Genomic DNA, 26,319 nt, shown 5'->3' with positions numbered 1-26,319 from the left:
AGACGTTCCTCTCACTGACCCCTCCTGCTCAGACGTTCCTCTCACTGACCCCTCCTGCTCAGACGTTCCTCTCACTGACCCCTCCTGCTCAGACGTTCCTCTCACTGACCCCTCCTGCTCAGACGTTCCTCTCACTGACCCCTGCTGCTCAGACGTTCCTCTCACTGACCCCTCCTGCTCAGACGTTCCTCTCACTGACCCCTCCTGCTCAGACGTTCCTCTCACTGACCCCTCCTGCTCAGACGTTCCTCTCACTGACCCCTCCTGCTCAGACGTTCCCCTCACTGACCCCTCCTGCTCAGACGTTCCTCTCACTGACCCCTGCTGCTCAGACGTTCCTCTCACTGACCCCTCCTGCTCAGACGTTCCCCTCACTGACCCCTCCTGCTCAGACGTTCCCCTCACTGACCCCTCTGTCTCCCGGCAGGACGTGGACGTGGACGGGCAGTCGCACACGCTGACGGGGCTGAGGAAGTTCACCGAGTACAGCCTGAGGGTGGTGGCCAACAACAGGCACGGCCCCGGGGTGTCCACGGAGGACGTGACGGTGCGCACGCTGTCGGACGGTGAGGCGCCTTTCACGGTTTACAATGTTGCTTTGCTTTTCGCCTGGTCTGAACTCTGTCTTCTGTCTGTGTTTCTCCACAGTTCCCAGTGCTCCACCGCAGAACCTGACGCTGGAGGTGCAGAACTCAAAGGTAACTCCATTTTCACTGTTTGAACGTAATGAAGTTTAAAGTGTAAAAAAAGAAGAACGATGAAGTTACACGGACGTGAACCGGAAGCACAAACAGACGGTGACCCTGGAAGCGCCCATATATGGTCATGTTTGAATACAGTTAAGGGGGAAAACAATTTGGAGAAAAATCTACTTTAACAAATGCTGAATTATGAATATAGTTTCTACTAAATAAAGATACAAAGACATGGAGAGGAGCAAAGTGGTTCAACAGCCCATAAATACATGAATAACGGAGAATGCTAACATGATGCTACATGTTCAATTCAATTCAATTCATCTTTTTTATTTGAGCATCTGAGCTCCACAAAGTTCTTCATAGGAACAGAGTTCAGCTCAGTAATCAAGCAAAAGAAAGATACATGCGTAGGTGAAGAGCCAAATAGATAAATAAATAACGTGGATATGATGCTCAAAGGGAGTAGGCAGAAGCTTCAGCTTGTTAGCACCTCCCCCTTTCGTACTTAAGAAATAGATACATTCATTTACTCTGCACAAAGAAGATATGACATATAGTCATTTTGTCCTATTCCAGTGACTATACAATCATCAATATTTATGTTACAACATTCTGCTGGTTCCAAGACAGGGAAAGAAAACTCCATAATTACAAAAGAGCATTGGGCTATTGCTAACGCTTAGTTAGCTCTAGCTATGACTGCCGTTTTTTCACTTCTACTGAACAATCTGCTGTGAGAAAATATCCATATGGACCCGATTTACAATTGACTTTATTTGTATGTGATAAATAAGTTCATATTCCACCAGAAAATGACTAAAAAGAGGGAAAATTGTGTTTTCCAAAAGATTCTATTTTACCCCTCGGCGAGGCCACGCCCCCTTCTATGAGGAAATGGGACATTTCAGAGATGCCGTCTGTATAGATAGAGACGGCATCTCTGGAATCTCCCATTTATGGTCATGTTTGAAAATTGAATACAAACAATTTGGGGAAAAATGTAAACTTTCTCTAATTATTCAAAAACTACTTTAACAAATGCAGAATTACGAATATAGGTTTCTAAAGATACAAAGACATGGAGAGGAGCAAAGTGGTTCAACAGCCCATAAATACATTTTTTTTTTAAAGGAGAATGCTAACATGATGCTACATGTTAGCATTGTGTTAATGCTAGCGCTCGCTATGACTGCCGTTTTTTCACTTCTACAGAACAATCTGCTGTGAGAAAATATCCATATGGGCCCGATTTAATTGACTTTATTTGTATGTGATAAATAAGTTTATATTTCACCAGAAAATGGCTGAAAAGAGGGAAAAATTGTGTTTCTCATAAGATTCTATTTTCCCCCTCGGCGAAGCCACGCCCCCTTTCTATGACGAGATGCCGTCTGTATCTTTAAGGAAACGAAACATTAAACATCATAAAAAATGTAAACCGAACAAAAGCTTAAATATAATTGTGTTAGCAAAAGTTGTGTCACTTTAACGGGACTCTAATGTTTTATAACACGTCGCTCTCACCACTGCCAGCAGGGGGCGCTCCAGTTTCTCACCTTTCACCATACATTGATATTATTTTCAATGAAATATCACCGCTGAGGTTTTATGTGTGATGTGTGACTTTAATGAAATGTAAATATGAGTATGTTCTGTGCAGAGAACTAAACCTCCACCTAAAACCCGCCTCCTCAAAAAAACCAAGAAAAGCAATAACACCCTTGATCGATGCAGATCTCCCCGACTCATTTTCCTCCACTTCCCTCTGACCCAAAAGTCCCGGTAGATTTAAACGTTAGCGATCTGCGCACATCGCCTTCATGGAGATTGGATTGTGGCCCGAGCCGGCGAGCGCTGAATGCTTTTTTCCTCCGTCTCCGCTCGGGGGACGGCGCTCGCGCTGCCTACATTATTCCAACTTTCTTTGTTCAACAAGATTCACGGCGGCCGAACGCACTGGGCTCCGCGATTGGATATACGGCCATTTTGATGTTCCAACACGCGGCTCACGGCTGTTTTATATTTCTTTTTTCGAGATTTCGTCAGAGCTGTTAGCGTTTGAAAAGTTTTTTTGATCTGGGCATGAGACGGCGGGATGTGGTAAAGCGCCCGTGGTCTCCCGGTGCAGGGGAAGATTAAAGGGATGGTCTTTGCTGAGTCAGGGAGGGGGAATTATCAAGAGAAAGGTTGATTTAATGGTAATGCATGGGTTTGATATGGAGCTTTATCGGCTTCTTTTCTTCTTCCTGTTATCACACAATCCACTCCAGGTTTGTTTCGGACGAGGAGAAAACATTGTAACACGAAGTCCCTTGAGAATTTTTGGGCGTTTTTTTGTGTGATTGTTGCTAAGATGCCTGATTTCGTGGGTCATTTTTCAAAGTTTTTTTGTGTGTAAGAGTCCTCCTGATTGTTTTCAGCTTAGAACACATTTTGTGAATGCCCAAAATCTTCTTAAGAAGGCCTAAAAGGGACTATACGGAGTTTAAAAATGTTAAAATTATGTATTTTCCTCCCCCTACATGTTCCAGCCATGTCCTAATGACCTGTTCACCACAACTGCCTCTAAAATCCTGCACTGTCACTCAGAAAGTTGTTAATTCAGGTCCAAAGTAGAATAATTTTTGGAATATAACTGACCTGCATCACATGAATGATCGCATTTTGAGGGACTATTTCCTAGCAGATCACTCCACCGCCGCGTAGCTTATACAACCACGAAGCTGATGCTGCTCAAATAATAAGAAGTCATTTTAAAGGGGGGGTATTCTGCAAAATTGACTTTTTCAAGCTTTCCATCATGTTATTCTGTCACTCCCTCATTAAAAACATGCTCAGACTAGGAACGCCCCCACCTCCTGGAGACGCCTCCGAGCTTTCGTCACCAGCCGAGTAACCGACCACTGCTCCTCAGCAGAACCCCCTCCCCACTGATGCCACAGACAGCGTGTGGAGGGGGCGTGTCTAAAGGCTCAGAGGTTCTTAAAGAGACAGAGGCCTATTTCCAGACATTCACTACAGCCATTTTTAGAGAGACATTTTATACAAGGCAGTTATTCTAATTTACTGCATTTACAGACCAGCAGAAGGTTTGTCATCATTGTAGTGTGATATAGACTGGTGCTATGGGACTGACAAAAGCAGAACACCCCCTCTTTAAATTATTCTATGGACACAGACATGTATATGGTGAGTCTGGTGTTATAAGTGATTTGCCTCAGGTGCTCTGTGGAGCGGGTCACACTGTTTTTAATGCAGGCTAGCTGATACCATAGACATGCACTAGCCTTGCACTAGCCTAGCGCCACGAAACTCTTCAAATATAAGAACTGCATGAATTACAAAAAAAATGATCTCCAGAAATCAGCAACACTCTGGATAAATATTTGACAAAAAAAATTACAAAGAAATGACAAAAATTGGATAAAAAATTGACGAAAAAATGACAAAAAATTGATTAAAAAAAGGACAAAATGTGACAAAAATGTGACAAAAAAATAAAAAAATGTGATAAAAATTTGACAAAAAAAATGACAAAAAAATGACAAAAATTGGATTAAAAAATGACCAAAAAAATGACCAAAAAAATGACAAAAATGTGACAAAAATGTGACAAAAAAATAAAAAAATGTGATAAAAATTTGACCAAAAAAATAACAAAAAAATAACAAAAAAATAACAAAAAAATTACAAAAAAATTACAAAAAAATTACAACAAAATTACAAAAAAATTACAAAAAAATTACAAAAAAATCACAAAAAAATTACAAAAAATTGATAAAAAATTGACGAAAAAATGACAAAAAAGTTACAAAAATGAGTTGAATACCCAACAACAAAATGATGGAAAAAAAAATCTGATGACGTGAGGGAAAAGATCCTCTCGGTTTAGGCGAGAGTTAATAGGTTAATGCAGGCTAGCTGATACCATAGAAATGCACTAGCCTAGCGCCACAAAGCTCTTCAAATATAAGAACTGCAAAAGAACTGGATGACTAGGAAATGAGGCCCTATGTCAAACATCCTGAAACATCCCTTTAAGTACTGGTTCCAAAAGAGCTGATTATGCTGCACTAACTTTGCGTAAATAGTTGCGATCACAACATGACACAATCCTGGACTGAACTTAAATCTCAGAAACTTGGCTGTTGCAAAGATACAAAGCCTGAATTACAAACACAGGGCCTAAAAGTCAGACACACTCTCTCTTCATCTCTCCAGTGAACGAGGGAAAAGCTCCGCCTGTTGCTGCGACGGCACCGCTCGTCTGCTCCGAACACAAACATGCGATTAGTGAAAGTCATGAATAATTAACGCCCGGCTCTTGTTGATTTGTGCTGAGTTTTGAAAGCTCATTAGGTAATTAGTCCCAGGGAGGAGTGCTTAAACTGCCGCTCTCCTGGAACCGAGAAAGGAAATCTTTTTCAGATGTTTTGTCCGCCGCACATTTCAAATGATCAGTGACTAAAAGCGCTGGTGCAGGGATCATTTTCTTTTGTTTTTCTATGTTGTTAATTGTTGTTTCCTCATCTAATTACACACCTGGAGTGGATTCTTTCTCTTCATTCAGGCAGTTTTCATCCTGCGTAGTTTGGTCATTTCTTCTTCTGCTGCTGAAACCCTCTCATCTGCGTTAGTCTGTGAAATATTGCCTGTGTTTTCAGCGACAAAATCTAAATAAAGGACAGACCCGGGTTCAGATTTATAGTATTATTTACTTACTAACAGGTTTTCAGAGGTTCGATTTCCGCGGAGACCATATGCTGACTTGAAAATGTCTCCGCGAGGTCTACACAAGGTCTCCGCGAGGTCTACACAAGGTCTCTGTGAGGTCTCCGCGAGGTCTACACAAGGTCTCCGTGAGGTCTACACAAGGTCTCCGCGAGGTCTACACAAGGTCTCTGTGAGGTCTACACAAGGTCTCCGTGAGGTCTACACAAGGTCTCCGCGAGGTCTACACAAGGTCTCCGTGAGGTCTACACAAGGTCTCCGTGAGGTCTACACAAGGTCTCCGCATGGTCTCCGCGAGGTCTACACAAGGTCTCCGTGAGGTCTCCGCGAGGTCTACACGATTTGAAGCAGTTGTGTCTGGACATACTTGGTTATGCTCAACCTGTGAGACGTTTCTGTGACGTCCCTGCACAGAAACGTCCCTGACCGAGGAGATCTCAAGGAGACTCGACTCTTTGAGATCTCCTTGGTCTCCAACAGGTCTCTGAGACATTGCAGGGACGTGACAGAAACATCTCACAGGTTGAAGACAACAAATAGTAGCTGCTTAAGAGCTCTCGGAGACCACACGGAGGCTCTGCTTGAATCGACCCTGTTTGTTTTCACATCGGTGACTTGAGTTTCCAAATAGTCTCTAGGCTGGTGAGATATTGGCCCTTTAGGTTATAACCTCTAAACCAGTGGTTCTCAACCTGGGGGTCGGGACCCCCAAGGGGGTCGTGAGACAAATTTGGGGGGTCGCCAGATCATTTAGATAAAATAGCCATATTTTCATTAGCATGTAATCTGATGTTTTGTTGTAGCATGTGTGTGCTATTTTACCAGAGCGCCATTATTTGTTTGTAGTTTGATGAATTTTATTTTAGCCTTTTTTTTTTTTTTTTTTTTTTTTAACCCCTTAACTCCCACCTGAACCGAGCACATTTTCTCCAGTTTGGCTTTACCCCAGTAAACCCAACAAAACTGAGTCGAAAACAATGATGGAAATGTGACAAAAAAGTGAGAAAACATTGATGAAAAATTGATGAAAAAGTGGCAAAAATGTCACAAGAAATTGACAAAAAATGGACAAAAAAATGAAAAAATGTTACAAAAACATTACAAAAATGTGATTAAAATTAAAAATTAAAAAAATTGACAAAAAATGACAAAAAGACACAAAAACACCCAACAAAAAAATGGTGTAAAAAAAAATGTGACGACGTGAGGAAAAAGATCCTCTCGGTTCAGGCGGGAGTTAAGAGGTTAAGAATCATGTCGGCTACTATTTCTCTTCCTCACGGTGTGACCCGAGCAGGGGTCACGAATCCCTTTTACTGTTACAATGGGGGTTGCGGCGCCAAAAGGTTGAGAACCACTGAGCTAAACCCCCGCCTTAACTGAGTCCATTATTTCCAGTTCAGTTTTACCCCAATCCATGCCCTACAGGCCAGTGTAACTCCTCATTTGAAACACCTACAAAACTCATCTAAATGGATCTTTTTCCTTGCGTTGTCATCACTTTTTTTACTCTTTTTTTTTCTTGTTTTCATCCCATTTTTGCCACATTTGAATCACTTTGTCACTTGTTGCATTCATGTCGCTCTTCAGTCACTTTCCTGTTGCTCTTTTTTGCGTTTTCATCACTTTTTCGTCTAATTTTTGGTGCATTATCACAATACGTCCTCTTTAAACATTGCGCTAAAATCTTTAATAAATGACTTTATATTTGCATAGCGTTTCCGAGCGTTCCTCTTCCCATAAGTCAGCCTAACCGAATATACAATTAGTTAAAAGCGTCAGAAGCAACAGCGTGAATCACCAGAGGAGCAACTGTCTAATAAGAAAAATGGAAATAATTGCCGACGCTTAACACGGATTTCATTTGTGAATTCCCCGAGCGGCCGTGCGGAGGAGTGAGCGCCGCAGTCGCAGTCGGACGCCTTAATTAACTTGTGTACCACGCTGAGCCCCCCCACTTCCATCTCCCCCCCCCCCCCTCTCCAGCTCCTCCCCCCGCCCACCTCCTGTTTAAACTTATCTGAGCGCACAGGTCTCTTCTCCCCGACCTCGTCCCACTCGTCTCTGCGTGGCCTCGGCTCGGTCTCTGTGGGGGGCGGAGCTTGAATGTATTTCTGTGACACACACGCACACACACACACACACACACACACACGTCCCTCCTGTTTGTAATAATGAGTTTATTTGTCGCCGCCGGGAGCTTTGCGTTTCCTCCACGGCCTCAAGGACGAGTCATGGAAATACACGGGAACAAACGCCTCTTGAGTGAAGTCGAGTATTTCAAAGTGGACAAACAAGGGGGCGTGGCCTAAGGGGGAAGAAAACCCCTCATGGGAATCAGACGAATCAGACGATAAACATTCATCACACATTAACACATTGAGGCCGCACAGTTTGGGGGATTTAGCCGTTGAGCGCCAACAATCCAGACCGTTTTCCTTGATATTTGCAGCACCACAGTGTGTTCTGTGTTAGAGCTGTGGACACATGATGTGGCTCGTTTGAAAGACGAGACGCTAAGCTCTCCGTAGGTGAAAACAGTTCAATTCTACGTGTTTCGGTTCAGAAATTCAAAGCTAAACAGAGGCTACTTTGATCAAAATCACTGATTTTTTTTCTAGATTCGGAGATAATCAGTGGTTCAGGATTGAAGACTTTAACAGGATGTTTCTCAGTCGTCCTTGGACCAATTTTGACCATTTTGAAACTCAGAGAAATGTTTAAATCTTCTCTGCGACACGCCCCCACGGACTAAAAAAGAAAAGAAGCGCAATAATATATGAAATTTCCAGATTTTACTTCACAAGTTTTGATGGTTATTTATTTCACTGTTCATCACAGAGCTACCAAAACCACACATAAGGTGTATTAGAGAGTCTAGTTTCGTAATTTAAAAACCCCACAAAAATGAGTTTTTCCGTTTTTGGCACTCAATGTGTTAAAGAGGGGGTGTTCTGCTTTTTTCAGTCCCATAGCACCAGTCTATATCTCACTACAATGATGACAAACCTTCTGTTGGTCTGTAAGGCAAGGCAAGGCAAGTTTATTTGTAGAGCACAATTCATACACAAGGCAATTCAAAGTGCTTCACAGTTGAAAACAAATAGAATCAATAAAAACATCAACATAAAATTAATCAATTACAGTAAAAGGTGAGAGTGCAGATAAATACTTTCAGTCATATGCACGGGTAAAAAGAACTGTTTTCAGCCTGGATTTGAACATTGTCAGAGTTGAGGCCTGTCTCACATCCTCGTGAAGACTGTTCCAGATTTTAGCTGCATGAAACTGAAACGCAGCCTCACCGTGTTTATTATTGACTCTGGGAACCACCAGGAGGCCCCTCCCTGAAGTTCTCAGGGCCCGAGATGGTTCATACGGCTGTAACATGTCAGAGATGGACTTTGGAGCTAAACCATGAAAAGACTTGTAACAAGCAGAGCTGTTTTAAAGTCTATTCTCTGAGTGACAGGAAGCCAGTGCAGAGACCGGAGCACTGGACTAATATGGTCATATTTCCTGGTTCTTGTCAGGACTCGAGCAGCAGCGTTCTGGATGTACTGTAGTTGTCTGATAGCTCGTTTAGAGAGGCCAGTGAGTAGGCCGTTACAGTAGTCTAACCTGCTGGAGACAAATGCATGGATAAGTCTCTCTAAGTCTGGTTTTGACACTATTCCTCTGATCTTAGCAATGTTTTTCAGATGGTAAAAAGCTGCTGATGTTATTGCTTTGATGTGGCTGTAAATGCAGTAAATTAGAATAACTGCCTTGTATAAAATGTCTCTCAAAATGGCTGTAGTGAATGTCTTGAAATAGGCCTCTGTCTCTTTAAGAACCTCTGAGCCTTTAGACACGCCCCCTCCACACGCTGTCTGTGGCATCAGTGGGGAGAGGGTTCTGCTGAGGAGCAGTGGTTGGTTACTCGGCTGGTGACGAAAGCTCGGAGGCGTCTCCAGGAGGTGGGGGCGTTCCTAGGAGGACTCAGGCAAAGCTATCCCTAAAATGGCCGCCATCAGAGTTTTTACAGATTAGTCAGAAATACGTGAATGTGCCAAGGCAACACTTCAGCCATGTTTTTAATGAGGGAATGACAGAATAACATGATGTAAAGCTTGAAAAAGTCCATTTTGCATAATACCCCCCTTTAATAAAATCAAGCCAAAATCAGGTCTGTATGGATGCTTTTTTACAGCAAATTGTTCAGTAGAAGTGAAAACCGGCACTCGCAAGCTAACGTTAGATTCCTGGTTATCATTGTCCCGCCTTCTTCATCTCGTCTTCTTTTCCTTTTCTGACAGTGATAGGGAACAGCGCCTCCCTCTGGTGATGGTCAAACTTGTTTCTAACATGTAGAGTTTTTGCTATTCAAACACTTTGGGCCAAAGTGATTCAAACATTGTTTAATAAAAGCATTTACAACAACGTACAATAACCCCATTCGCTCATGTTTCTCAGTGATACATAAACAATTCATTCTAAATGCAGATGTTTGTTTGATTTAGACTCAGTGCATGTCGCCTGGACTGGTCTAAAGTCTACAAAACACCCAGAAAAGTGCTCACAACAGCTTTAAATAGCAGTAAAACCTGTAACAAGTGCTTTTGTTCCCGCAGAGCATCATGATGCGCTGGCAGCCTCCGCCGGCCCCGGCTCAGAACGGAGAGATCACGGGCTACAAGATCCGCTACAGGAAAGGCTCGCGGCGCAGCGAGACGGCCGACATCATCAGCGGCGCGCAGCTCTACAAACTCATCGACGGTGAGGAGCGTTCTGGGATTCTCCTGGAGCAAGTCTTCAAAACACTAAGCCCCCAATAATAATGCTTCTGACCTTGTGTAGTTACTGCGCATTAAAACTCACTTCATCTGAAACAAAGATTACAGCTTTTACTCTTTGCACCGGTTTAATCGGGGTCAGTGACCTCCAGTAAGAAGCGCTTGCACTTATCACGATGACTAGACTTCTTCTTCTTAGTGCGTCATGGACAGGGCCGTGCAGAGGCTATGGAGGGTCAGGGGCTCAAAAATCAAAAGGGAACCACACAAGGTTTATTTAGATCATACAAAACTGTCGGCGTGTTGACCTCATGATTACACTGCAAAAAGTGGATTCTAAGCAAGTAAAAAATGTCTTACTTTAAAAAAATAAGTTCTTATTTTGTCCCTAAAAAGTAATAATTTTTTGCCGAGCAAAGTTTTCTTGAGAAAAAAAATCTTATTTTAGGAAATAAAATCTAGCCATTTCTTGTTCAGATATATTTGCTAAAAACATGTTAATTTTTCTTGTAACAAGAAAGAAAAACTTTTTGAATCTTCTTCAACTTTAGACAAAGAATATTTTTCTTATTTTAAGAAAAACTAAGATCAACAACTCTTAATGTAAGAACTGCTTCTCACAGAGAGATAATACATTCCATTCTTTAAAGTGGGCGCTCGGTGGCACAGTGGTTAGAGCCGCAGCTTCACAGCTCGAAGGTCCTGGGTTCGATTCCCACCAGGACGGAGCCTTTCTGTGTGGAGCATGTTCTCCCCGTGTCTGCCACTAAAAAACATGTACAATAGGTGAATCCTCCAGCAGGTGATTCTGACCATCAGCCTGGCTCCACATCATGGAGATGGGTCTCCGGGCGCGGACAGTATTTTCCTTAAATATTAGTATTTATCAAGAACATTTTTTCTCAAAAATGTTTCTGATTTAGAAAATGTAGCTTAAATCAAGCAACATTTAAGTAAAATACCCCACAATTTTTATATAGCTCCAGAAATCAACAACACTCTGGATAACGAGGAAATGAGGCCTTATGTCAAAAATCCAGAAATGTCCCTTTAAGCTTGTGCATGACGACACTTCGGACCCGAATAAACACCTTTCTGAGCGACAGTGCAGGATTTCAGAGGCAGTTGTGATGAACAGGCCTCATTCTACACATGAGGACATGGCTGGAACATGTAGGGGGAGGGAAATACTTAATTTTAACATTTTTAAACTCTGTATAGTCCCTTTAAGATCACATTAAAAACTTGTGCTTCGGTTCGGGCGCCTCTGTGATAGAATCTCTGTTTCTTTACGGGCCGTTTGCTCAGCTCATCCCGTCTCCCCTGGAAGAACGATCTCCCTCTTTCTCCTTTTGAAGACGTAACTTTTCCACATCTCCCATTCTGACACTTCAATATGAACAACAACCGTTATCTCCGCCGCATCGCCGGGACGCTCGCTTTGATGCTCTGACACCTCTCAGATTAAACTTCGCTTTTATCCCCAGGTGAGCTCTCCGCGAAACCCGCCACGTCTCCCCCAATTCTCTGCAATATTGAAAAACCGACTCCTGTCTGTTTACGCTCCCGCCGTATAGTTATTCAGAGTCCCGGGCGGTGGCGATTAATATTAACCGTCCTTTTCCGCGAGTGTCCCGGCTCCACGCTGCGCCCGGCTTCAAAGAGAACGGTTCGGAGTTGACTTTTCGGGGGGTGTGTTTGCAGATTCGGGAGCGTTTAGGAAGAGACCGTGTCGGGAGTCGGAGTAGCTTAGAAAACCCCGGGGCCCCGACCGCAGGGAGGGAAGGAATTAGCATGTACGCGTGCTAATGCGGGCGTGCGGCGGGGATGAAAACGCCGCACGCCGTTATGTCAGCGGGGGATCCCCTCGTTTCGGAAACGCCGAGGCGAGCGGCCGGCGGCAAACGCTGAAATGTGAAGCAATCGCACGTCGGAAAGTTCTTTTGTTTGAGATGCTGCGGCAAGTTTAATTTTGTAAGCTTTAAATTATGATATCTCTTTGTGGCGTAGTCTTATTTGTTTCGTTTTCTTCAATCATATCAGGACTATTGTTTTTTAATACAGATTTAGAAACGTCTAGACCAGGGGTGCCCAAACTTTTTGTCTCCGAGGGCCAAAATGAAAAAGTGCCTGTGGGTCGCGGGCCAAACACGGCGATGTCAAGCGTGAAACATATACTGTAACTGCAACTAATAAAAGTTACTTTATTTTCTTTTTTGGTTTACCTTTGCATTTTATTCAATCTATGCAATTAACCTCTTAACTCCCGTCTGAGGATCTTTTTCCATCATTTTTTTTGTTGGGCATTCAACTCATTTTTGTAACTTTTATCTCATTATTTTGTCATTTTTGTCACATTTTTGCCACTTTTTCATCAATTTTTGGTCACTTTTTTGTCTCATTTCCATCATTGTTTTCGTCTCAGTTTTGTTGCTATTTTCACAGCTTTTTTCCAGAAGCTTTTGGATTGGGGTAAAGCCAAACTGGAGAAAAAGTGCTCGGTTCAGGTGGGAGTTAAGGGGTTAACATGCTACAAAAGCTTAGTTTTAGTAGAACAAAATCAATTATTGTGTATAGAGCAAAATGGAAACAACACCACCTGTACCTGCAGCACCTACAGTGACTTTAGCTCATTCATGTCTTTAAGTCAAAGAAAATGCCACATTATATCATTTTGAAAGTGTCAGTTCAGCATAAATTCTTTTATAAGTCATAGATGTCAACGATTTTTGCAAAAAAAAAAGTTAGAAAAATGGGAAAGTTGATGCTACGACGCTCTGTGATTGATAAACACCAAGACACCAGAACAGTGTTCCCTTAACTTTGCGAAAGGAGTGAAACAGCGCCCCCAATTTGACGCTGGTGGACAAAAAGTGAACTGCATCCATATTTGCCATTGAGAATGAACGGGAGAGAGTTATTGACCAGATGCGGCGCAAAAGTAGGTCACCCTCTGGCGGGCCAACCTAATTGTTTCGGCGGGCCAAATTTGGCCCGCGGGCCCCACTTTGGGCACCCCTGGTCTAGACTCTCAATTACCGCATCGTTCAAGAACAAACTTGGTAAATTTGTCTGTAATCAGGCAGAGTTTGCTGATTTGGCTGATTTTGTTATTTAGCAGACATGGTGATTAGCACTCTGGCCCAACAGCAAGAACGTCTTGGGTTCGATTGTCTGCACTGCATTGGCTTAAATGACTTGAATCGAGGAAATGTTTCTTGTTTTGAGCGGTTTTCACTCATTTAGACACTTTTCCTGATCGGACCGAGTTTGCTTTGCTTGTTTGAGGACATTTCACACCAGTTCTAGGTTAAAACTCGCTTGAAATAATAAAGTAAAATTGCCAATGAGATAAGAACAATTTTCTTTCCCCATTGGCAAAGAAAATGACCTGAAATAAGGACAAAATGTATCGAAACGAGTCAGAAACATCTCAGAACAAGTGAAATAATCTGGGACAAATGCCCAACAACTTCTTAACTAGTCAAAACAGATAAAATTTGGATTATTATGCTCAAATTTAGCTTATTCTAATCTAGTTAATTACTTTTTGCAGTGTGTGAGTGGCGCATGTGCTGGTTAGGGCGGCTCGATTATTGAAAAAATAATAATCACGATTATTTTTGTCATAATTGAAATCACGATTATTCAAACGATTATTTGTTGCCTTTAAAAAAAAGTCTATCTTTATACCGTCATAAAAGTACAAATGATTTAAAGTTTGCTGCGATTAAGGAGAGGTCCCTGTTTCACACCTGCCCCCTGCTGGCCGGCCCTCACACCTGCACAAGCAAACTGAGCAGCGCGGCCTGATGACATCATCACACAGCGCCGTTTGTTTTTATGTCAGATAAAAGCATGAGCCGTGGCACGTGAAATGTGAAGGGAAAATAATCCCAGCGCCGTGAAATAATGCAAGTCTGCTAATTTTGTAATCACCTAGTTTTCTCCTGGTTTAGTCCTGGTTTTCTCCTGGTTTAGTCCTGGTTTTCTCCTGGTTTAGTCCTGGTTTTCTCCTGGTTTAGTCCTGGTTTCATCCTGTCAGCAGCAGGAGCAGCGAGTGGAGGAAACAGAAAAAACGCTGAATCACGATATGACAATGTTTCCCCCCCAAAAAAATCCTACATCTGGAACCGCCATTAAAAGTATCCCACGAGTCCCTGAGCACTAACTTTCCCACAGCTCTCACATCGCTTTGAATACGAAATCTTTTTTTTTTCCTAAACCCAAATACCTCCTACTGTGGAACATCTCAATCCGACGGTGCTTTTGATTGGAACAAATCCTTTCTCTCGCTCCTTTCCTTCTTCCATAACCCACTTCAGTTTGTGCGAATCAGCAATAAAGTCTCGAGATAAAGTGGAAAGAAAACTCCGCTTGATCATTCCCCCGTCGTCTTACAGATTCTCCTCCAAAGTCCTTTGAAAAAAAACCTCCCAAAATATTTATTATGTCGGCTCTGAAGCCTGAAATGACCGACGGGGCGCGGAGAAGCAGAGAATTCTCAACCCAAAAGAAAGGATGAATATTGACTGTGTTACATGGTTGTATTGGGCCTGATGGAGTTCTTTGTTTTGGCAGCGTTGGAGCGAGGGACGGAGTATTCCTTTCGGGTGTCGGCCATTACGGTGAACGGGACGGGGCCGGCGACGGAGTGGACGGCGGCGGAGACCTTCGAGAGCGACCTGGACGGTAAAAAAACACGCTCTCATGTGATGTTAGAAGGTCAGGATGTTTTTTACACGATTAATAATCCGTCCCTCGACACAGACTGATCGATTCTGACGAGTGCGAGACGTGAGCCAGAGGGCGGAGTCTGGGGATCCTCTCCTCTGATTGGTCAAAGAGTTTTTATTCTAGTCACGTTGAGTCGTCCTGGATTGTGTCGGGTCGAAGGCGGTCGCACAGATCGTCGGGTTCGCTGTGTCATGTCATTTGTGGAGAGGATGAAAACGTTACATTTTTGAAAACTTTATGAAATAAGCGATCAGAAACACAATGTTTCCATTTGCTCTGATTTGAAAAAAAAGAAAAAAATAATTTCGTTTGGTCCAATCAAAAAAGTCAATGAAATTTTGTCATCTGTTTCTTGAAGTTACCGTAGCAACGACCAGAACTTCCCATTTACTCCAATGGGAAAATGGTATAAGTGCAAATGAAACAGCTTTTTCCTCATTGCTTATACCACAAGGTTTACACTGCAAAAAGTGAATATCAAGCATTGGCTTAAATGAGTTGAATTGAGGAAATGTTTCTTGTTTTGAGCGGTTTTCACTCATTTAGACACTTTTCCTGATCGGACCAAGTTTGCTTTGCTTGTTTGAGGACATTTCAGACCAGTTCTAGGTAAAGAAGTAAGAAAGTATAATTGCCAATGAGATAAGACCAATTTTCTTGCCCCATTGGCAAAGAAAATGACCTGAAATAAGGACGAAATGTATCGAAACGAGTCAGAAACATCTCAGAACAAGTGAAATAATTTAGGACAAATGCCCAAGAACTTCTTAACCAGTCAAAACAACTAAAATTTGGATTATTGTGCTCAAATTGAGATGTTTATACTGATCTAGTTCATTACTTTTTGCAGTATAGTTTTCATACTCCGTCCATCCATCCGTTTTCTTCCGCTTTATCCGGAGCCGGGGCAGCGTCTCAGCAGAGATGCCCAGACTTCCCGATCCTCACACACCTCCTCCAGATGTTCTGACCCCGAGACGAGACATAGTCCCGCCACCGTGTCCTGAGTCTTCCACGAGGCCTTGTCCCACTAGGCCATGCCTGGAACACCTCCCGATGGAGGCGACCAGGCTGTATCCAAAACAGATGCCCGAGCCACCTCAGCTGCTCCTTTAGACGTGAAGGAGCAGCGACTCTACTCCGAGCTCCTCCCGGGTAACTGAGCTCCTCACCCGATCTCGGAGGGTGCGCCCAGCCACCCTGCGAAGGAAACTCACTTCGGCCGCTTGTATTCGCGATCTTGTCCTTTCGGTCATGACCCAAATCTCATGACCATAGGTGAGGGCGGGAACGTAGATCGATCGGTAAATCGAGAGCTTTGCCCCGACTCAGCTCCCTCTTCACCACGACAGACGATACAGCGACCGCATCACTGCTGACGCCGCACCGATCCGTCCGTCCATCTCACGCTCCATCCGTCCCTCAAGACCCCGAGACACTTGAACTCCTCCACTTGAGGCGAGGACTCCCCACCGACCTGAAGATTCTCTTCACGAAAACACCACAACTGTAGAAATCTAAACACAGTGAAGAAGAGTCTCGTCTCGTGGTGTGGGCGGGGTCACGACTGGAGTTCTAACTGTGTAACGTGGGGGGCAGAAAGACGCGACAGATGGGAAACGCTCACATCCATATAGCTCCTTTCTAAAAAAGCCCTCAAAGTGCTTTACATAAAGGAACCGCTCACACTCTCAGTCACACACCAGTGAACGCAGACGCCGGTGTGTGACCTGTGTCCGTGGAGATCGACCCTGCTAGAAAGTCATCCAGCTTTGTAGTCCGGCAAAACCAGGGTTAACACTCAACAAAAACCAAAACCTGTCAGATCCAGGACACATCAGCAGCCTCGTATCTCCAACACGACTCATATTCAGGCTGATGCTCCTCTCGCTCCAGCTGAAGTTTCCTAAACCATGCAGAGCCTCCTCCTCCCCTGTGCTCCACTGCCGAGCGAGTTAAACCCTCTAGCATCAGTGAAGGCCTCAGCTTTCCATCATAACAAACAACACAAGTGCTGCTCCTTTCATCTGTGCCGACGTCACACATGCCTCTCGACTCACGGGCTTTGTGTGATTTCACCGAGAGCTTCTGTCAGTGTGAAGCCCAGCCTTGACCCTCAGCTCGTGTAAACAGAGACTCGGGGGCTCAGGGGGAGATCGTGGAGGTTAAACCAGTGTTTGTGCTCTCTGTGGAGACACTGACCTCCAGCTCAGACCTCAGGGCCGTGCGACTCTGCCGACGCTTCACTGATGAAAAGGTTCTTTAGATTCTGCAGGATGAACAGGCTTTTTTATGCGTTGGTTTTCAAGACTATTTTCATTGTAGATTTGTCTCTGAAGGCGTTCATATATGAATGAACACATGTGGAATAATGTTGTAAACCAGGGGCGCCCAAACGTTTCGTCTCCGAGGGCCAAAACTAAAAAAAGCCTGTGGATCGCGGGCCAAACACGGTTAAGTCAAGCGTGAAACACATGTACCTCAACAAATAATAGTTTTTTCGGTATACGTTTGCATTTGATTCTATCTAATCTATGCGAATAAGATGCTACATTAAAACCAATATTAACTAAGGTTTTAGTCGACCAAAATCAACAATTGTAGCAACATAGTGCAAAACACCAGTATCTACAGCACATACAGTAACTTTACCTCGTTCATTCGTTACCTCAAATGCCACATTAGATCATTTTGAAAGTGTCAGTTTAGCATCAATTCTTTTGTTGACGTCAACAACCTTTGCAATAAACGTTGGAAAACACCAAAACACCACAAAAGTGTTTCCTTAAAGGGATATTTCAGGATGTTTGACATAGGGCCTCATTTCCTAGTTATCCAGAGTGTTGCTGATTTCTGGAGATATTTTTTTTTTGTACTTCATGCAGTTCTTATGTTTGAAGAGTTTCGTGGTGCTAGGCCAGTGCAAGGCTAGTGCATGTCTATGGTATCAGCTAGCCTGCATTAAAAACAGCCTGACCCGCTCTACAGAGCACCTGAGGCAAATCACTTATAACACCAGACTAACCATATAAACGTCTGTGTCCATAGAATCGTTTAAAATAACTTATATTTGAGCAGCATCAGCTTCGTGGTGGTATAAGCTACGCAGCGGCGGAGTGATCTGCGAGAAAATAGTCCCTCAAAATGCGATCGTTCATGTGATGCAGGTCAGTTATATTCCAAACATGACTCTATGGACACAGACATGTATATGGTTAGTCTGGTGTTATAAGTGATTTACCTCGGGTGCTCTGTGGGTCACACTGTTTTTAATGCAGGCTAGCTGATACCATAGACATGCACTAGCCTCGCACAAACACAGGAACTGCATGAATTACCAAAAAAATATCTCCAGGTACCAGCAACACTCTGGTTCGACGGTTATAATGCACGACGTGGAGTCAAGAACACAAAATAAAGAAAAGCCGAGACATAAAAAGTGTTTTGACCAGTATTATATATATGGTGAAGAAGCTGATAGTAGAAAATACGGTTAAAACTACATTCTTTAGGTCCTAAACTAAATCTGCTCAAGCTCCACAAACTCTTTGCTCCACCCAGGGTCCGACTCCGGGCCCCGGGCCGCATGTTGGGGCCCCCTCCTTTAGAAAGGCCTTTTCATCTTAGCTTATCCTCTATAATACTGTATAATCAAATAGTTCTGTAAAAAGGCAATTAATGCAAGACTAAAGCGTAATCCCATTTCCATATCTCCCGCTAAGTGGCCGCTCACCAGGCGCTCAAACATTTCAAAGGGAGTTTTTTCAATTGTGCCTGTGCGATAATTATGCGTCCAAGTGTTTAAGCTTTAATTAATTTATACACAAACCGAATTAGCCGGTTAGGGGATGGATGTGGAAATGTCGTCTTAATTAGGTTTAATTGCAGTTCAGTTGTACAAAAGCAATTGAATAGCGCTGATGGAGCCACTTTATGAGACTGGTAATTTATTGATTAGATTACGGATGCTCAGCGCCGCGCCAAAGTTTCAGCGCGGCGCCCGGAGAATGCTGACGACTCCCGAGTAAACGAATTAAAAAGAAGGCAAATAAAATGTTGGTTAATGCAAGGGCTGCTGGGTATCTTAAAGAAAAGTTACAGCACTTTAACAATACTTGGTTTTCGATACCGATGCTAAAATATTTAACATAAAGAGCCATGAAACAGATGAATGTTCATTTACTCCTTTTCCTTCTGTTTGATTTTGCATTTGTAGCGTTTGCTTGAGGTGAAACTTTGACGACAAAAGGGCAGATTTTTTTTCTTTACAGTTTCTTTCAGGTTTTTTCCCCAATTTTTACTTAAAAACATTTTCCCCCAAATTTTATATTAATTTCCAAACAGTTTTCATACATTTCCCCCAAATTTTTTTCTGATTTTCCCAATTCTTTTTACGTGTTTTTTCCCCTCATGTTTTTTCACATTTCCCAATTTTCCCATAACATTTTTTCCCCCCAGATTACATTTTTTATCCAATTTTTTTTATTATTCAAACGTTTTTACCCAATTTTGCCCGACATTTTCCTAGTTTTTCCCCCATTTTATTTTCAGATTTTCCCAAAATTTCGAATTTTTCGTAATGTTTTTTCCTAGTAATTAATGTGTTTTTGCCACAATTTCCCCCCACTTTTGACAAAAAAAGTTTTTCCAAAATGTTTCCCCAAATATTTTTTTTTTTTCCCAAAATGTTTTTTTGTTTTTTTTTCCCAGTTTTCCCCCCAATTTTTTTCATGTTTTTCCAAATTTTTCCATATTTATTCCCAAATTATTTTTCATGAATTTCCCCCCAATTTTTTTCCTGATTTTCCTATTTTTTTTTACTTGTTTTTTCCACAATTTTCCCAACATTTCCAATTTTTCACAATGTTTTTTCCTAGTTTTTCGTCCATTTTAAGTTGTTTTTTTCATGTTTTTTATTATTTATTTGCAAATATTTTTCCTTTTCACAATTTTAACTATATTTTTTTTCACAATTTTCCCCAAAATATTCACTTTTCTAAAAAATGTTCATAAAAAAAAATCATGTTATTCCCAAATTTTCCATTTTTATTTTCAAATATTTTTCCAAAATTTCCCCCAGTGTTTTCAGATTTTCCCTTTTTTTGGTGTGTTTTTTTCCACAATTTTCCCAAATCTTTCTTGTGTTTCACTTTTTTTAGTTTATTTTAAATTTCCATGAACAACAGCATGAAAACGTGTGTATAAAGATGTTTTATTTCCGATGCTTCAGTTTTGTGGATCCCAGTAGAACCTGGACCAGGTCTAACTCTGCCCTCTTGTCCCCGTCGTTGCTCCAGAGTCGCGGGTGCCGGACATGCCCAGCTCCCTGCACGTGCGGCCCCTGGTCAACAGCATCGTGGTGAGCTGGACGCCGCCGGAGAACCAGGACATCGTGGTGCGCGGGTACTCCATCGGCTACGGCATCGGCAGCCCCCACGCCCAGACCATCAAGGTGGACTACAAGCAGAGATACTACACCATCGAGAACCTGGGTAAGAGCAACTTTACAGGTTTACCGGCTGTTCGATTATTGGAAATCTACGAACTTATGGCAACGTTACGCTTTTTATTTACATTTTACAAGAACCAAACGTGGCTCATTTGCATAAGTTCCGCTGTGAGAGAACAAACATCTGTCTGCGGTGAACTACAGGGCAGGATTTGGAGAATATCAGTAATAATAGAACAGTGCAGTTTATTTAACTCGTCATTTTGACATTTGTGCAGTTGCTTGGAGGTAAATATTAATATACATGGATCATTTATTATATGACATCACTTCCTGGTTGTTCCTCCACTGAGTCAGGAAGGTTCAGATTGTTCTGACGCAGAAGGAGCAGCTGAAGCTCCTGTTCTTCACAGCAGAAGGTTCCACCAGGTCGACCTCATGACGTCGGCCTCAAAGGTTAAAGGGACTAAACCTAAGGGCATAAATATATGAATAAATAGAAATATTGAACCTTTTTTCATATTTAGACCTGTCTTCAAAAACACAACTTAGGTCAAATGTTGTATTTAATATATTTTTCTATATTCTCTCCATATTTTCTGTTTGTCAATTTTTACCGGCTATTTACTTTTCGAACCGGCCAAAACATAACCCTGCACCAGGCTGATTTTATTTATTTTTTTTGCACAAATTACTTCTTTTACAACATACTTTTATGGGGTGACAATATTTTACCCTACATAAAGAAAAATGTCAAGTGTAGCTGCTTTAACCTCTTAACTCCCGCCTGAACAGAGAGCATTTTCTCCAGTTCAGCTTTATGTAGGCCAGTGTAACGCCTCATTTGAAAGCTAAGATCTACAAAACTCATCGAAATGGATCTTTTTCCTCACGTCATCACATTTTTTCAACTCATTTAGTAACTTTTTTGTCATTTTTTGTCAATTTTTTGTCACATTTTTTGTCATTTGTTGGTCATTTTTTGTCGAATTTTTGTCGATTTTTTGTCAGTTTTTTTTGTCATTTTTTGTCATTTTTTGTCATTTTTTGTCATTTTTTGTCGATTTTTTGTCATTTTTTTGTAAATTTTTTGTTGTTTTTTTACATTTTTTGTAATTTTTTGTTATTTTTTTTGTCATTATCATGTAATTTTTTGTCATTTTTTCATCTTTTTTAGTCATTTTTTGTCATTTATTGTCATTTATTGTTTTTTTTTTCATCTTTTTTTCGTCTTTTTTTTTTGTCTTTTTTTTGTCTAATTTTTGTCAATTTTTGTCATTTTTTGTAATTTTTTGCCACTTTTTGGTCATTTGTCTTTTTTGTCATTTTTTCATCTTTTTTGTCATTTTTTGTCTTTTTTTCGTCATTTTTTATTTTCTTTTATTTTTTTTGTCTTTTTTTTGTCATTTTTTGTCATTTTTTTGTCATTTTTGCCATTTTTTAGTCATTTTTTGCCATTTTTTTGGTTATTTTTTGTCACATTTTTGTCATTTTTTTTGTCACTTTTTTGTCACATCTTCATCATTGTTTTCGTCTCACTTCTATCGCCATTTTCCCACCTTTTCTCCAGAAGCTTTTGGATTGGGGTAAAGCCAAACTGGGTAAAACGTGCTCGGTTCAGGCGGGAGTTAAGGGGTTAAGCAACAGTAGAAAGGAGCTCTTTTGCCGCTTCACAGACGCCGACCCCGTCCTCATTCATTCTCAGTGTGTTCATTCACTCCACTTTAACGCGCTCTTTGGATATTGATAAAACAGCGCGACGTCCCAAATACAAAACCTGCCAAAATCTGCGCTTTCCTTCTTCACACACAGGCCGTTTATCTCCCCGTGTGAACTCGGAGGGATTAGCCAGATCTCGATTGCGTTTATCCGCCAAAGTAATATTAATAAACCCGATCTCATCTCTCCTAATAATGCACCTGCAGAATCCAACCAAAACGTTTCCCGTCATCTTTCCTTTTTTTTTTCCCACCTCCAACCAGGACAGAAATGAGAAATGTAGCTCGATAATCGCTCCGTCAATGCGGCGATGATTCTCCGCTAAGAACTCATTTGCTCTGACGGACGGACACGGGGATTTTTCTATTTTCCGGCCTCGTGATCCGTCAATATTCACTTTGTTTGCAAAAAAAAAAAAAGGAAGCGGCTAAAGCGAGAGATAATCCGTAACGCGCCATTACGATCACGTGGAGATGAAGTGCTCGCCGTTTTTTGATCGTAACCGATATGTGTGATTGCCTCCGCAGACCCGAGCTCGCACTACGTCATCACCCTGAAGGCCTACAACAACGTGGGAGAGGGGATCCCGGTGTACGAGAGCGCCATCACCAGGCCGCAGTCGGGTAAGGCACTCTCTTGGCGCCGTCTCTTGGGGTTAAAACTTGTGGGATTTGGCTTTGAAAACGTCGTCAGAGGAGAAGGTCGTTTTCCAAAAAGGTTTTACTCAAGTCTGAAGTCACTTTTGCCTTGTCGCCATAGATACAGACGGCGTCTCGTCATAGAAGGGGGCGTGGCTTCGCCGAGGGGGAAAATAGAATCTTTAGAGAAACACAATTTTCCACTCTTTTTAACCATTTTCTGGTGGAATATGAACTTATTTATCACATATAAATAAAGTCAAGTGTAAATCGGGCCCATATGGATATTTTCACAGCAAAAAACGGCAGTCGTAGCTAGCGCTAGCTACTGCTAACATGTAGCATCATGTTAACAGTTAGCTAACATGTTTCTAATTATTCAAAAACTACTTTAACAAACGCTGAATTATGAATATAGTTTCTACTAAATAATGATACAAAGACATGGAGAGGAGCAAAGTGGTTCAACAGCCCATAGATACATGAATAACGGAGAATAGCTTAGCCGTTAGCTAATGCTAACGGTTAGCTAGCACTAGCTACAACTGCCGTTTTTTCACTTCTACTGAACAATCTGCTGTGAGAAAATATCCATATGGGCCCGATTTACACTTGACTTTATTTATGTGATAAATAAGTTCATATTCCACCAGAAAATGGTTAAAAACTGGAAAATTGTGTTTCTCTAAAGCTTCTATTTTCCCCCTCAGCAAAGCCACGCCCCCTTCTATGACGAGATGCCGTTTGTATCTATACAGGCGCCATCTTTGGAGTCGCCCATATATGGTCATGTTTGAAAACAGTTAAGGGGGAAAACAATTTTGAGAAAAATCTAAACTTTCTCTAATTATTCAAAAATTACTTTAACAAACGCTGAATTATGAATATAGTTTCTACTAAATAAAGATACAAAGACATGGAGAGGAGCAAAGTGGTTCAACAGCCCATAAACACATGAATAACGGAGAATGCTAACATGATGCTACATGTTAGCATCGTGCTAATGCTAACGGCTAGCTAGCTCTAGCTACGACTGCCATTTTTCTGCTTCCACTGAAGGATCTGCTGTGAGAAAACATCCATGTGGGCCCGATTTAGACAGTCTGAACGACACAGATCCGATGTTTTTAAAGCTCTAAATGTCATAGATTCTGGATTAAAGTAGAGAAGAAAACAACACTTATGAATGAAGTCAGAGCGAGTGAAGCTGCTCACCTCCCTCTCCACAAAAGTCCAAAAAACTGTCTCTCTTCCTTCTTAAATGACTTGGTTGTGACGTACTCGCTCCGTTAGCTTCCTAAACTTCTACATTGCCAGATCCTCCTGCTCTCAAGGTCTGATGGTCTGAAGGTCTGATGGTCTTCATGTGGAGGTTCTGTAGGTTTGATTCGTTCTTCCTCTTGAGCTACATCACTTTAAAGCCCACCCTCCTCTGACTGCGTGATTGCTGCTGGTGGTGGCCACATTTCCATCAGTCTGACCCAGGGCAGCCGGTGCTCGTCTCCACCACTGCGACCAAACCAAACGGATAAAACCACGTCGTCCTCTTAGTCATTCCGAGAGTCTCCGCACAGGCGCTCTCCCCTCCCCTCGGCCTCGCGCATCCTTCACTCCCCATTAACCCAAACGTTCAGAAACACTTTGAATTCCTGCTTTGCGTCCGGAGAGGCCAGACGCCAGACCCGATTTTGCAGACGTGGATTACGCGGCGCTTTGGACGGCGGCCAGTGGACGCATTAATTCTGAGGGAAACGGACGTGTAATAGTTTTCTGTCAGAGGGAATAAGTGGTTTGTTGGTCTTTGAGCGAGATGATGTGAGCCCGCTGTGGAGGCGGCTCGCGAAACTGTCCGCTCTGAAGTGCTGCACTCTGGGAAAAGTATAACGCGTCACAGAAATAGGACAAACTACTTTCTCTGCTGTAACTATAGATGTGTTTGGATCAGAATACTTTTTCTGCTGATCCAGTTCAGGAATATAAAGGAGCATTTATTCATTACGGATGTTTCTATCGTTCAAAAGTACCAGACAAATGTATAGATACAGACGGCATCTCTGGAATCGCCCATATATGGTCATTTTTGAAAACAGTTAAGGGGGAAAATTTGGAGAAAAATCTAAACTTTCACTAATTATTCAAAAACTACTGTAACAAACGCTGAATTATGAATATAGTTTCTACTAAATAAAGATACAAAGACATGGGGAGGAGCAAAGTGCTTCAACAGCCCATAAATACATAAATAACAGAGAATGCTAACTTGATGCTACATGTTAGCATCGGGCTAATGCTAACGGTTAGCTAGCGCTTGCTACAACTGACGTTTTTTCACTTCTACTGAACAATCTGCTGTGAGAAAATATCCATATGGGCCCGATTTACACTTGACTTTATTTGTATGTGATAAATAAGTTCATTTTCCACCAGAAAATGGCTAAAAAGAGGGAAAATTGTGTTTCTCTAAAGATTCTATTTCCCCCTCGGCGAAGCCACGCCCCCTTCTATGACGAGATGCCGTCTGTGTCTATACATGCATTTCCAATGACATCACGCATAGGACCGGCGGCCATTTTGAATACCAAAGTAGCATTATGCAGGCTAATCTATCTCATCAAAGAGGAAACAGAAAACCTTTCTCTGGGATTTTTACGGTTTGTCATGTCAACAGAGTCTCAGTCTCAGTCAGTGTTTAAGATGCTCAAGACGTTAGCATGCTACCGGTTAGCAACTGTCAGTGGCTTCAACACAATAAACACATGTGTGGCTCACGAGGGCTGCAACTAACGATCATTTTGTCATCGATTAATCTATCGACTATTTTTACGATTAATCGATTAGTCGCTTGGCTGTGAAAGGTGTAGGAAATTATATATTTTTTTATCACATGAAGCTAAAGTGGATCCGCTTGAGGACGTGTTGATGGAGTAAATGTAAAGTAAATGTTTGTTGGAGGCTCTTGGTGCTAATTCTGCTTCTGATCGGATGAGACACAAACAGATATTATGAAATTTACAATGTACAAAGTACTACATACACTTACTATAAAAACAAAGTAGGTTTTCATCAAAAATACTACATTTTCATGTCATTTTTGCTCTATTTGAGTCTGTGTGAACCAGAAAACGATTAATCGATGACTAAAATAGTTGTCCACTATTTCAATAATCGATTAGTCGTCGATTAATCGATTAGTTGTTTCAGCCCTATTGCTCACATCTGTGAACACTGAGGAAACACTACAGTAACAGCTCAGCTCTGACCCGTCACATGTTGTAGGCGAGGTTTGGAGTGTGGTTCAAGTCAGAACTGAGCTGTTGAAGCTAAATGCTAACCGGTAGCATGCTAGCATCTTAAACACTGACTTACTGCTTTCATGTTTTTACTGTTTTCTTCTTGATTACGAGTTAACAAAAATACAACTGTCAATCAGTTGTTGTTTCATATTGTTACATGTGGTAGTACTACATAGTGCTACTTCAGTATTCAAAATGGCCTGAAAAGCATGTATAGATACAGACGGCATCTCTGGAGTCGCCCATATATGGCCATGTTTGAAAGCAGTTAAAGTGATG

At 41.9% G+C, this 26,319-nt stretch overlaps 1 protein-coding gene across 7 annotated transcripts in view; it reads left to right on the top strand.

The window, feature by feature from the left end:
- neo1a (neogenin 1a) overlaps positions 1 to 26,319 on the top strand; it is a 454,282-nt gene that overhangs the window by 392,545 nt on the left and 35,418 nt on the right. For all 7 annotated transcript variants that reach the window (XM_079554653.1, XM_079554651.1, XM_079554650.1 and 4 more), the window contains exons 11-16: positions 428 to 566; positions 649 to 698; positions 10,043 to 10,187; positions 14,786 to 14,896; positions 20,239 to 20,433; positions 22,637 to 22,732. In XM_079554653.1, the coding sequence (XP_079410779.1) occupies positions 428 to 566; positions 649 to 698; positions 10,043 to 10,187; positions 14,786 to 14,896; positions 20,239 to 20,433; positions 22,637 to 22,732 (736 nt within the window). The remainder of the gene's footprint in view (positions 1 to 427; positions 567 to 648; positions 699 to 10,042; positions 10,188 to 14,785; positions 14,897 to 20,238; positions 20,434 to 22,636; positions 22,733 to 26,319) is intronic.

Source organism: Gobius niger, assembly GCF_951799975.1.
Source record: "Gobius niger genome assembly, chromosome: 4".
NCBI lineage: Eukaryota > Metazoa > Chordata > Actinopteri > Gobiiformes > Gobiidae > Gobius > Gobius niger.
Note: the sequence above shows the minus strand (reverse complement) of the source record. Positions and strands in the feature narration are given on the sequence as shown.